This window comes from Bos mutus, chromosome 18 (genome assembly GCF_027580195.1).
Source record: "Bos mutus isolate GX-2022 chromosome 18, NWIPB_WYAK_1.1, whole genome shotgun sequence".
NCBI classification, from domain to species: Eukaryota; Metazoa; Chordata; class Mammalia; order Artiodactyla; family Bovidae; genus Bos; species Bos mutus.
In genome coordinates, this window is record NC_091634.1 from 23449542 (window position 1) to 23462008 (window position 12467).

A 12467-nucleotide genomic window follows, 5' to 3' on the forward strand; every position below is an offset into this window, starting at 1 on the left:
TATCATTTTTTTTTTTAATAGTAACTAGACTGAGAATCATTTTGACCTGGTACAGTCTTGGTGGTAGTATATAATTACAATACCAGTTTTATAAATTCTCAACACCTTATAAAGGAATAACAGCCAGATATTTGTATTAAACAGAAGTACCAAGTTTAGTAAATTTTGGCCTATAGCATTAATTTTAGTCTTATACTTAAAACTGGCTGGTATTAGTAATATGCTAATAACGCCTTGAACTGTACATGGTTGTCACAGCTTTGGTTCAGAATTAGATGACTTTCCTGCCAGCCTTCTTTCCTCATCTAGGGAGATTCCCCTGTTCCTGAGCTTGCTTAGTGTCCTTTCCTTTGGTTTTTACCTTGGGCCTGAGTTTTTATGTTTTGGCTTTGCACGCATTGAAGCTTTGCCCACAACTGTTCCTAGGAAGGAAGTAGATGATCTATATTAGTATTTGAGGACTTGATTCTTGGAGGTGAATTTGGTGGTTTAGAATGCTTTCTCACTGTCTGGAAGGTGAAGGTATCAGATTAAAGAGAGATGTTAATGATGTAAGAATTTTCTTTTCCTTTGGTTGGCAGTTAAAGAGTTCAACATAGTATCTGTCTGGTGGGAAGGAGATCAGGAAAGGAGTACAGGGGGGCAGAGGGGCAGTTTCTTGGAGCAGGTTTGTTGATTTTGCTGAGCAGCTTAGCTTTTGCCACACACATGGGCCTATACCATTACCTTCACCAGTGAGGCCATTGCTTTCTCTTCTGGTAATGATCTCTTGTGTTTCAGGTTGATGACATTAATGCTGATAAGAATGTGTCTTCTACACAGATTGTTGGTGAGTGTGAGTTAGAAATCCTTTGAAGGTTTTCTCAGTACTGAACCCTTTGTTGTTTGTGTTTTCTCATCACTGTTCCTTCCTCAGATTGTTTTTATGCTTGTGGGATTCTACCCACATGCCCCATTGTCTCCCCACATGCAGTATGGTGCAAACAGAACTCAGGATTTCCCACTTCGAAAAAGAAAAGGTCTATCCTGGCTCCAAGGGATCTCCCAAATTACCTTTTTCTGTTAATAGTTATCATTATTCTTTGTCACCTTCTGGTTGTCCATCACCCTCAAGTTCTTTATGTTCCTGCTGCTTCAACTGCCACTTTGCTTGGAAATACCAAAAAAGTTTTTAAGTTTGGGCATTAAAGAGGGGGAAAGAGGCCATATATCATGAGTGAATGGCTTAATGATTTTTCACAAAGCAAGCATGTTCATGGAGTCATTCACTGAAAAAATACTACCAGCACTCCAGAAACTCGTTGGTGGGGGGGAGGGTTACTTAAAAAAAATTTTTTTTTTAAATCTTTTATTTTATATTGAGGTATAGCCAATTAACAATGTTGTGACAGTTTCAAGTGAACAGTGAAGGGACCCAGCCATACATACACATGTATCCATTCTCCCCAGAGAAACATACACTTTTTAAAATTGGGGACGGTTTTATTGAGGTATAATTTACATACAAAAAAATATAGAAATGTATATTACCATTTTTTAGGTGTATCTACACACATATTATGTAACCACCACCTTAGTAAAGGGAACATTTCCATCACCCCAGAAAGTTACCTTGTGTTCCTTCCCAGAGGCAAGCACTGTTCTTATTTTCTAGAACTTCGATAGAAATGGAAACGTACAGTAGGTAGAGAGGGTGATGACTTTAACTTGTTAAATATAAAATGGAAGATTAGAAACAAGATCACATTCCATTACATTGAACAGTGTGGATGTTAACATTCCTTATACATTTTTTTGCTCTTCCCAGTACAATTCTAGTACCACTCCTTGGACTTTCTTATTACGGGAGCAGACCTTTGTGAAAGGGGAACAGTCCATTTAAATCAATCCTGTGTGCCTAAGCCCTATGCACCACACTTTGACTTCCCCTTAAACTTTTTCTCACTGTAGGAAAATAAAACAGATATATTCAACTATAATTAGAAAATCTAGCCGTTAATTGTCCTGAAAATTTTTGCTGACTTCTAGAATTTTTTTTTTTTTTTAAAGCAGTGTTTCCTTCTGGGCTTTGAGCTGTTTCTCTGGTGTGTGTAACATTATGTTCCTTACTCTGATTAGGTCCTGGGCCCAAGCCAGAGCCTCCTGCAAAGCCTGCTTCAAGGCTCACAGAGACCTACGACAACTTTGTACTGCCAGAGCTGCCGTCTGTGCCAGACACACTCCCAACTGCATCTGCTGGTGCCAACACCTCAGCGTCAGAGGACATTGACTTCGATGATCTTTCCCGGAGATTTGAGGAGCTAAAAAAGAAAACATAGGCCTCCTAAACCAGGCAAGGTCCAAGTTCTGGGAGTTGAGACTGAGCAGTTTTTCCTTGTAACAAAGAATCTCCATGAAATTGTTTTATCTGTTAACCATCACTGAGCACACTCTCCCTCTGGGCTCTCTTCCTGCTCTACCAGACTCTGCTGCTTTCCAGTTCTCCATTGCTCCGAAGAGACTAACAACTGGGGAAGATGAGGTTGGAGCAGCTGGCTCCTGGCAGCCTTTCTTGTCCGTTTCCTGTCAGTGTGATCCCCGGTTCTCTCCTTCCTGTCCCACCATCCCTCCACAGGGCAATGAGAACGTGAAATCATTGTGGGGAGAGATGGCTGGATGGTGGTGGAGAGGACTTCCTGAAGCGTCTCAGCTCTGTGCTGAGGTACCAGACTTAGAAACAAACCCTCTGTACAGAGGGATTTGTGGTGAGTGAGATTCAAGGCCAAGGTGTGTATTTTCACACTCTTAACATGAATGGGGGAGAGAAAAAAATGGCTCAGGAAGCCATTATAATAGTTCTCAGAAGCTGGGTCTTCTCATTGACATGCACACTACTCCTTGCTGCAGGGCACTGTTCCATCTGGATCCAGTTACAAAGTTTATTTGGAAAGCTGAAGGCCTCTCTTAGTTCTACTGGATTCTCAGGGAGCCCTCTGTGGCCTTTGCTTTATTTTGAGTGCTATGTTTCCCTTTTAATAGAGGGCAGCACTGTGTAAATTCCTGTTTTTCCCCCGTGGCATTCTGTTGGATTGCATTTGGCTATGTACTGAGCAGAAGTCACCAGTCAAGGCTAAGGTGGGCTTCCAGTAGCCTTAATTAGAAATATTCAAGTCTCTTGAGTAGTGAGCTGGAAAGCCTACAGATTATTGAAGAGGGATTCCTGTTTTCATTTGAAGACTTTATGATCAAGAAAACCTCTACAAACTGATCTCAAATAAATATTTGGTGCCTGTGTGGCTCTAATTGTTTTGCTGCTTCCCTCAATGGATGAGACTAACCCTTTTGCCCCCTAGTTAAGGCCATCTTTCCCCACAAGGGTGGCGCTGGGATCAGAAGATATGACTTCGGCTTCTGTGTGGTAAATCTGTACATACTCCATTCAAGCAACTTTAATGTTTTTGGTTGATTTGTATCTCATGGCTCAGTAGCTGCTAATAAAGTTAAAAATATTGTGCCCTGGTTTCTCCACTGTTTGGGTAAAATGATGAGGGGAAAATTCAGCTTTTAGTGGAGAGTATTTTAAGCAAGTAACTAATATTGGGTACAAGCCAGACCTTACTTTTGCTCCCTGGATATTGTGGATGGACAGTTGGGGAGTAAGAAGCCCGTTTTGATCTCTGTATGTAAGCCCAGATAGTAATCTGGGAGTTGGCATGGTTACTTCTCTGTGACAGCGCTCCCCTGAGCCAGATCTCATGCTTGTGTCTTTGATTATAAAGTTAGAGTGAGCTTACTTGTGACTCGTATTTTTGGAACATGAATGGTAAGTGCTGTCTAAGTTGCTGCTGGGCAGCAGAGTTGGTTCATCCTGCATCACCCTTGTAGTGTTAACCCTTTTCTGGTAGTGCCAAGGGGATTTTTGATTCTTCACTAGGAAAATTAACAAAGTATACTATAAACATTTCCCAAAGTACACCATGCAAAGATCAGTGTTAATATACTCAGAAGTAATAAGCCACGTGAGGAGGCAACAGGATTAAGGTAACTCACCTTTTAAACCTTCATTTGTCCATGGCTGTTGCTGTTAGGGCTGTTTGCTTACATGCGCTCTGATGCTGCCGGATCCCTAACAAACTTGACAGCTTCAGCAGCAGCATATCCATCAGTGTGGCCTCTCTCTCAGTCTGCTGGAAGACAAAAGGAAAAAAGTGAGGAAACTGAAGTTGTTGTTAATGTTGGAAGGAAAAAGTATCAAAGATGTAATTTTTAAAAGTAGATATAAAGATAGTTTCCTTTAATGGTTTATTGTCAGGCCTTGTCAGCAGTGTTTCTGCTACTTAACAGTTGAGAACCAGATATTTTAGGACACTGGATATAGAACATAATGTCAGTCGCTCAGTCGTGTCCAACTCTTGTGACCCCCTGGACTGCAGCACACCAGGCTTCCCTGTCCATCACCAACTCCCGGAGCTTGTTCAAACTCATGTCCATCGAGTTGGTGATGCCATTCAACCACCTCATTCTTTGTCGTCCCCTTCTCCTCCTGCCTTCAATCTTGCCCAGCATCATGGTCTTTTCCAGTGAGTCCATTCTTGGCATCAGGTGGCCAAAGTATTGGAGGTTCAGCATCAGTCCTTCCAATGAATATTCAGGACTGATTTCCTTTAAGATTGACTGGTTTGGTCTCTTTGCCCTCCAACGGACTGTTAAGAGTCTTCTCCAACACCACATTTCAAAAGCATCAATTCTTCAGCGCTCGGCTTTCTTTGTGGTCCAACTCTCACATCCATACATGACTACTGGAATAATGTACTTTTAGTAAATTGGGTTTCCTAGTAAAATGGTTGACAGCAGTATGGAGACTAATAAAGGGAATATGCTGATACCGTGTGTTATATCAATCTATAATCTTAAGAAGAGCTAAATCTGAGCTTTTCCAGGGATAAAAAATCATGATACAGCTTATAGCTTAGTTACTGAGTTACTTACCTTAAGGGATTTCCTTTCTTTACCAAAGGCCATTAAAATGGCAGAAACGAAAAGGTTAATGATCACAAGTACCATCAAAACAACATAGGTGAAGATAAGAAAGGAGCCCAGGACTGGGTTTACAGCAGTAACCTGAAAAGACAATGGAACACTTTGGGTTTAAACACTGATAGTTTAATTTCTGCTTTAAAAATGTAAAATATGTGCTAATACTTTGGATATATTCACATAAGAAAATACTTCTGCCTGGTGGAAACTAGAAAAGCAAAAATACTAAAAAGGAAAATACTTTTGAGTGGACAGAAGAGCAAGAGTGACTGACTCTAAGAGTATATAAATAATTATGCCTTCGGGGCTTCCACAAGAAGATAACAGGTAAGTTGTAGTAATGACTCATGGGAATTTCCTGGCAGTGCATTGCTTATGACTCTGCACTTTCATGGGCTTCCCTGGTGGCTCAGATGGTAAAGCGTCTGCCTGCAACGCGGGAGTCCTGGATTTAAACCCCAGGTTGGGAAGATCCCCTGGAGAAGGAAGTGGCAACCCACTCCAGTACTCTTGCCTAGAAAATTCCATGGACTGAGGAGACTGGTAGGCAACAGTCCATGGGGTCGCAAAGAGCCATGACTGACTGACCTTTCTTTCTTTCTTTCTGCACTTTCACTGCTGTGTGCCCAGGTTCAGTCCCTGGTTGGGGAACTAAGATCCCACAAGCTGTGCAGCTAAATAAATAGACTCAAAGCCCTTGTGAGTTTTGGCAAATCTAGAAAATACATCTAAATACAGAAGCTTCGAGGAATAGCAAGAGTGTATTGAAAGAATACATAGAAACCAGAAATGATAATGGAGATGGTCTCTGCTATTCCATGCAATTTCTATTCTTAACATAGGATATCAGAATGATAAGCTTTGATCAAAATCTTGCCAGTTTCACTAATCTGAATTGGAATCAGAGAGTTTTTTCTCCCTGATCAAATCTATATATGCTAGTTTTGGGGACCCAAAACCTCATCTGGGTTTCCTACTTTATTTTTTATGTCAAATAGGGATTTGTGTAGGTAGTTTCTGGGGGGAAATGACACCCCTCTGTGACATTCAGTTCAGTTCATTTCAGTCTCTCAGTCGTGTCCAGCTCTTTGCGACCCCATGAATCGCAGCACGCCAGGCCTCCCTGTCCATCCCCAACTCCCGGAGTTCACTCAGATTCACGTCCATCGAGTCAGTAATGCCATCCAGCCATCTCATCCTCTGTCATCCCCTTCTCCTGCCCCCAATCCCTCCCAGCGTCAGAATCTTTTCCAGTGAGTCAACTCTTCGCATGAGGTGGCCAAAAGTACTGGAGTTTCAGCTTTAGCATCATTCCTTCCAAAGAAATCCCAGGGCTGATCTCCTTCAGAAGATCTGTGACATTAGTATTTGTAAACATAAATACTGTAATTCTTTGTGGAAATGTACCTCCCTAATTATTTCAGGTCATTTCCAGCTGTACACTTCAAAAGGCTATTGAGAAAGCAGCAGCAATCATGTTATTTTGTCTTAAGTATGAGAGCCCTGTGTCTTTGGCAGTAAGATTGAGGATACAAGAAATGAGGTATGTGGGACTATGTGGTTAGAAAAGGAGATAACAGCCACTCAAAAGCTGCCATAAAATGATGGCAAAGGTTCTAAATTTCTCCCTTTTCCAGCATGTAATGGTACAGCAGAGGTTGCTTTTATAAGCAGTTCTCGTTTGATGTATTAAACCAAACATAATTCTGCAAGGAAACCAGGAAGAGAGTTTTTTTTTACCTCCTTGTGATGAGAGATTCCCATGAGGAGACTGACAACAGTTACTGCTGAACTGAGAAAAGTTCGGTAGTCGGAGATGTTCCATCCAAACAGTAGGTTAAACTGAAAAAGAACAGTCAGGTGGGGTTGGCAAGCAGCAGAGGGGGCTGCAGTTTGGGTCCTGAGATGGTTATAATGATGAGGTCAATGTAGACCCAATGGAATGGAAATTAAAGAATATCCTTAGCAGCCATTCAAATTACTGTGCCTAAAAACTATACAGAATTCCTTTGTGATTAGTGTTTTCATATAAATTTACTTGACTTTCATATCTTGTGAGTTAAAATGTTATCCCCATTTTAAAGATGAGAGAAATGTCTTGAGCTTATAATACTGCTGGTTAAATACGGACATAACACAACTAAAACCAGCTCTTTACTATCTTCTCCAAAACACTGCCAGCTTGGACCGTGACTTTCCATTTAGCAACCTTTTCTAAGGAAGCAGCGTGTACTCCAAGACCACAGCACTCAGGACAACACACTAGGACGGGTGCTTACCACAATGGCGTAGCCTGTCAGCAGGATCAAGATGACCAGCAAGAAGCCCACGACCTCATCCCAGGCTCTGCTGAGTGTTCTGCCAATGACCTGCACCCTGGGGTTTTGATACAGCAGGCTCCATAGCTGAACTGTTGCCAAAAGAACTAGGAAACCCATGAGGTGAATGACAGCTGAGTTGACTTTAACTGCCTCATAGAAGTTGATGAACCTGTACCAAGGAAAGCAGACACTCAGTATGAAGTCTGTGCCATCAATTCCTGTGATGTCAGTGTCTCCAGGGCTCCTCCTGCTCAAGTGCAGCAGCTCTGTAAGTCCCATTCTTGTTGGCAGAGAACGCTTCTTTCCAGTGTGGCTTCCCGTGGATGTGAGCACACTGGCACAAGGCCACATACTCGACTGGGAGCAGTGCTGTAGAAACCTTGGAATGCAGCCTCTAGCTGGTTACTCCTGATTCATCCTATCTATCCTGAGTCTGGAGTTATCAAGAATCGGGGCCAGCCTCCACCACTGCTCTAGTTTCAGATCTCTCCTTTCAGAAGAGATGTGTTAACCTAACGAGATGTATAATAATGCCAGTCTGTTTTCTGTAACACTTTAATCCTATGTTGTTCTCTAACAGTGGTAATTGATCCTCTAATAGATTTAACAGTGCTGAGTAGAGAGATGATTAAACTATAGAAGTAAGGGGTGGTTGGTTTCTGTAGTTATGTGAGAGATGCATTGATAATTTTACGTTGCAGCAACTAGGTTACTTGGAAAGACCTCCACAGACATGAGTGAACTGGCACTTTTATTGTGATAAGATGTAGGCAGTGCCACACAGCAGGCAGGACCTCGGTGCCAACACCATTCAAACTGCACACTACACCACTGTCCCTGCACGAATAACCCTCTATAAGGCCTTCCTGGGACACCGCCTCAGACTTAACAGATCTGCAGACTGGGCTGTTGAGCACTGAAAGGTTAGACAAGCACCACGTGGCAGTACTTTGGGAAATGACATACTTTGTCTTTCCCACGAGAAAGACCAGAGAGGGTACCCCAAAGGGGCATCAGACTGCTGCTTGGTAAGGATGAGCTAAAGGATGAACATCCCTTCCCAGAAGGCAGCCCTCTTTGGATTTAGAGGTGTTCCATGTGTTGTGGTTCTATTCAAAGAATGATCATGTGTCATGTCAGGACTTCATTCCTTGGCCAAGGTGCAAAATGACCCAATTCCAGGCCCTTGCTATGTGAAATTTATTATCCTAGGTTAACATGTACCTAAGTACTATGAAGGCAGAAGAGCTTTTCATATGTAATTAGCAGTTACCAGTTTCTAGTTAGTTGTGTTCTTCACTGTGGACAGTAGTCTGTGTTTAACTGTGATATTATACAAATAGAGATCCGGCAGAGAGGAAGAGGGGAGTTTGAAAGAATACTTGTGTAGCCAGTAAATTCTGAGCATCAAGTGAGAATATCCTTTGCTCCCTCAGGGTCCCTCTTACCTGTCCCGGTCATAATGGTATTGTACCATGTGTTTTTTATGTAGAGAAATAAGTGTCAGGTCAAGTCCCAAGATGACAAAGCTAAGGAGGATTATGCTCATATCTAGAAGGTTTCTTTTCCTCATGAAGAACCTCCACCTCTGCTGTTTCAACTGGCGACCCTAAACATAAGACACCACAGTCACTATTGCTTGCCTGAAAGATTACCTAGGTCTTTTCCCAATGAAGTGTTATGAACTCTGGGAAAGCACTCAGCCAGGGACCTTTCAGATCCCTAACTTGGACACAATCAGTTCTGGTCTCAGTTCTGCCTTGTAGTCATTCAGAGCTGCCACTTAGAGAAGAGTTGGCCTTCCTTAAAACAACTGTAATTGTATACATTCATCATGTTGTGTAAACTTAATAATAAAGTTTCTCAATGAATTAAAACCCTGAAAACAAAATATTGCGTGTGGCCTAAGAAATGCCTTTTGGATGCAGTCATCTGAGTGTTAGCTTATATAGGGGTCATGTGTGTGCTAAGTCGCATCTGACTGCAACTTGTCAGGCTCCTCTGTCCATGGGAGTTTTAGGCAAGAATACTGGAGTGGGTTGCCATGCCCTCCTCCAGGGGGTCTTCCCAACCCAGGGATGGAACCTGCGTCTGTTAACATCTCCTGTGTTGGCAGGTGGGTTCTTTACCACTAGCGCCATCTGGGAAGCCCCAGATAGGGATCATATAACTGTACAAAAAATTCTTTCTATAAACTTAATTTTTTAACTCTAGAAAACTGAACTACTTGGTGGAAAGCCAGTAGGTTTGACTGAACTCAGTCTTCCGGAAAGGACCAAAATCATGGCCATAATCCTAAAAGCAGCTCACTGTGGTTCTCCAAGTAATACCTGGCAACACAGAATTTCTTACATCTAATATTTTCAGTTCACCTGTGCAAAGGCATAGTAACAGACCAGTAGATAGTAGATGACTTGTGATGTGACAGACCAGGCAAAGTTCCTTGATATCTGAAGGGAAGTTAAAACGTCCAGTCTCATGGAGGTGAAGAAAGCACCTGAGAATAAGAAAGAACACCTGGAGTTAGGAGCCTTTAAATTTGCCTTCTGCCCTTCCAACTCTCTTTCGGATAACCCCAAGTGTTCCTGGACCATCCGTTTCAAATTTTCCTGAGTCTCTACATGTCACTTAGTATTTCCTCTAGAACTGTCATGAATATTAAATGGGATCATGTATGCACAGCTGCTGGAAGAATGTGTGGATTGCACTGAAAGTCAGGATTATACTGTTGATCCCACATAGAGGAGAGTGTCTTAACAGCTGTTAACAGGTTTCACTCTTACCAAGTCAGAATGGCTACAGAAACAAACTGACCAGCAGTACTGTTGCAAAATGATGTTTCAGATAATTGATGATTGCAATGTAAAGTGTGGGGTGAATGGAATTAAATGGAAGCGTGGTACCTTTGTTAAAGCTTTTAAAAATACATTTCAGAAATTAGTATGATGAAAAAGATTTGAACCTTTCCAAATTTAGGCACTTACCATATGTAAAGCACTAACATTATCCCATGAATACTGACAGTATACCCTGCATACTCAAGATGTTTATGAAGACAGACCAAAAAGCTTTATAAGATCATGAAATGTTTATAGATATAAATTTTTCATAAAGCCCCTAAATACTAGAACTAAGATGCACCTCTTGTAGTAGAAGTACATTTAAGAACAAAAGGAATTCCTGCCTTACATAGCTAGCTCTCATGGGGAAAGCCAGGACTTTCCCCATGTTTATTTTACCCCTAGTTTTTGAGTAGTTAAAAACCCTAAGAAGACTCTTGGGAAGCTTTCATGTTTCATTTTGAAACAAGTAGCAGAAGTGGTCTACTGTGTGTGGGCCTGGGAGGAAAACAATTCTGATTAGAAGTAAAACTTAATGGTCATAGGACACTTGTGGGCAAATTATGGGGGAGAGGGGAAAGGAAGGAGAATTAGGGCAGACTTCCTGTTAAATGGGGAGGAACTGAACATACCCAGTGTCCCTCTAATCCCTTCCAAAATGCCACTGACAGTAAAGGAATAAAAAAAACGACCCAAAGATAAAGAGGAGGTGGGCAGATGAGCCTGGAACTGGAAAACAGCTGAATGACATTGCCTGAGAAGATTCAAGAAAGCTGAAACCTAAGCCAGCAGCACAGGAAACCCAGAAGGCAGCTGGTTCTTAGCATAAAACCCCACAAAGGCTGAGAAACTGGAGCCATCAGGTACCTCAGAAGGTAGAAGTTCAAACAGAACTAACAGAATCGTAAGTCTGGACATAAACAGTTAAAACCCAGATTTCCTCTCTCCCCTTTACAACCACGTTATTTACTATCCATCCTGCCTTCCCAGTAACGTTTAGTCAGAGAGAATCTGAACTCAGGACACCAGGAATATCTGTGAGTAGTAGTGCACTGGAAAAGGGAATTCAAAGAAAGTTTAAATATTGCATGGTGAGACCCTTCCCATTCCCCTTCCCTTAACTGGCTCTGAGGAGTCTTAAAGGCTTACATCCTCAAGGCAGGAGAATGGAGGGGTCTTCTCTCTGCAAACTGCTCCCTAAAAGGACAGATACTACCTGACTAGTTCTGTCCATGCACATGGTGCTTCTAATTAGCACTTACTTGGTTTTACTGCCTCCCTCTTAAATATGACAGGACACTTGAATCTCTAACATTGAAAACCGGAGATCAAAACACCAAAAAAAAAAGAAGCTCAGAGGAATTATAGAAAGCCTTGAAGGAGCAGAAAAAACCATAAACCTGTAATATCCTTAGTGAAGAGGATATTGCATCCAAAAAGAACAGTAGGAAACTATGAAAAAGAAACAAGGACAATTTTTAGAAATCAAAATATTCCAAAAGTGGTTTGGAAATTGAAGTAATTGCTCAGAAATCAGAAGGGAAGGATGGAAAATGAAGCAAACACATGAGGAAATCTGAGGCTCCATCTATGAATTCCAACATCAAAATGCTAAGAATATCAGAAAAAAGAAAAAAATAGAAAAATGCAAGAACATCTCTTAGAACTTAAGGGATACATTTCCAGATGAAAGGACACACTGTGAACTCCATTCCTAACTCTGGGGACAAAAAGATTACTCTAAAAGCTTTTGGGAGTAAAGGGATCATCATACTTGTTAATACAGTATAAGAAGCTAGAAGATAGTGGAGCTAAACTTTTAAAAACTCTGAAAAACTACTGTATCCAGCCAAATGATTGACCAACCAAACGTGATGGCAGAAAAAAAACTTTTTGGGGGGCTCCAAAATCACTGCAGATGGTGACTGCAGCCATGAAATTAAAAGGCGTGTGCTCCTTGGAAGAAAAGCTATGACCAACCTAGACAGCATATCAAAAAGCAGAGACATTACTTTGCCAACAAAGGTCTGTCTAGTCAAACTGTGGTTTTTCCAGTAGTCATGTATGGATGTGAGAATTGGGCTATAAAGAAAGCTGAGTGCCAAAGAATTGATGCTTTGGAACTGTGGTGTTGGAGAAGATTCTTGAGAGTCCCTTGGACAACAAGTAGATCAAACCAGTCAATCTTAAAGGAAAACAGTCCTGAATATTCAGTGGAAGGACTGATGCTGAAGCTGAAGCTCCAATACTTTGGTCACCTGATGAGAAGAACTGACTCTTTGGGAAAGAC

General features: G+C 41.6%; 2 protein-coding genes across 3 annotated transcripts in view; one reads left to right on the forward strand and one right to left on the reverse strand.

Annotated features, from left to right (window-relative positions):
• IST1 (IST1 factor associated with ESCRT-III) overlaps window positions 1-3493 on the forward strand; it is a 39684-nt gene extending 36191 nt beyond the window's left edge. For both annotated transcript variants that reach the window (XM_070388063.1, XM_070388064.1), the window contains 2 exons: window positions 781-829; window positions 2119-3493. In XM_070388063.1, the coding sequence (XP_070244164.1) occupies window positions 781-829; window positions 2119-2318 (249 nt within the window). In that variant the 3' untranslated portion in view covers window positions 2319-3493. The remainder of the gene's footprint in view (window positions 1-780; window positions 830-2118) is intronic.
• A 547-nt stretch (window positions 3494-4040) lies between these two features.
• The window catches only part of PKD1L3 (polycystin 1 like 3, transient receptor potential channel interacting), a 78545-nt gene continuing 70118 nt past the window's right edge, over window positions 4041-12467 (reverse strand). The window contains exons 27-32 of the mRNA XM_070386759.1: window positions 9710-9834; window positions 8786-8946; window positions 7296-7506; window positions 6757-6858; window positions 4969-5100; window positions 4041-4157 (exon numbers count right to left, since the gene is read on the reverse strand). Coding sequence (XP_070242860.1) covers window positions 4041-4157; window positions 4969-5100; window positions 6757-6858; window positions 7296-7506; window positions 8786-8946; window positions 9710-9834 — 848 coding nt within the window. The remainder of the gene's footprint in view (window positions 4158-4968; window positions 5101-6756; window positions 6859-7295; window positions 7507-8785; window positions 8947-9709; window positions 9835-12467) is intronic.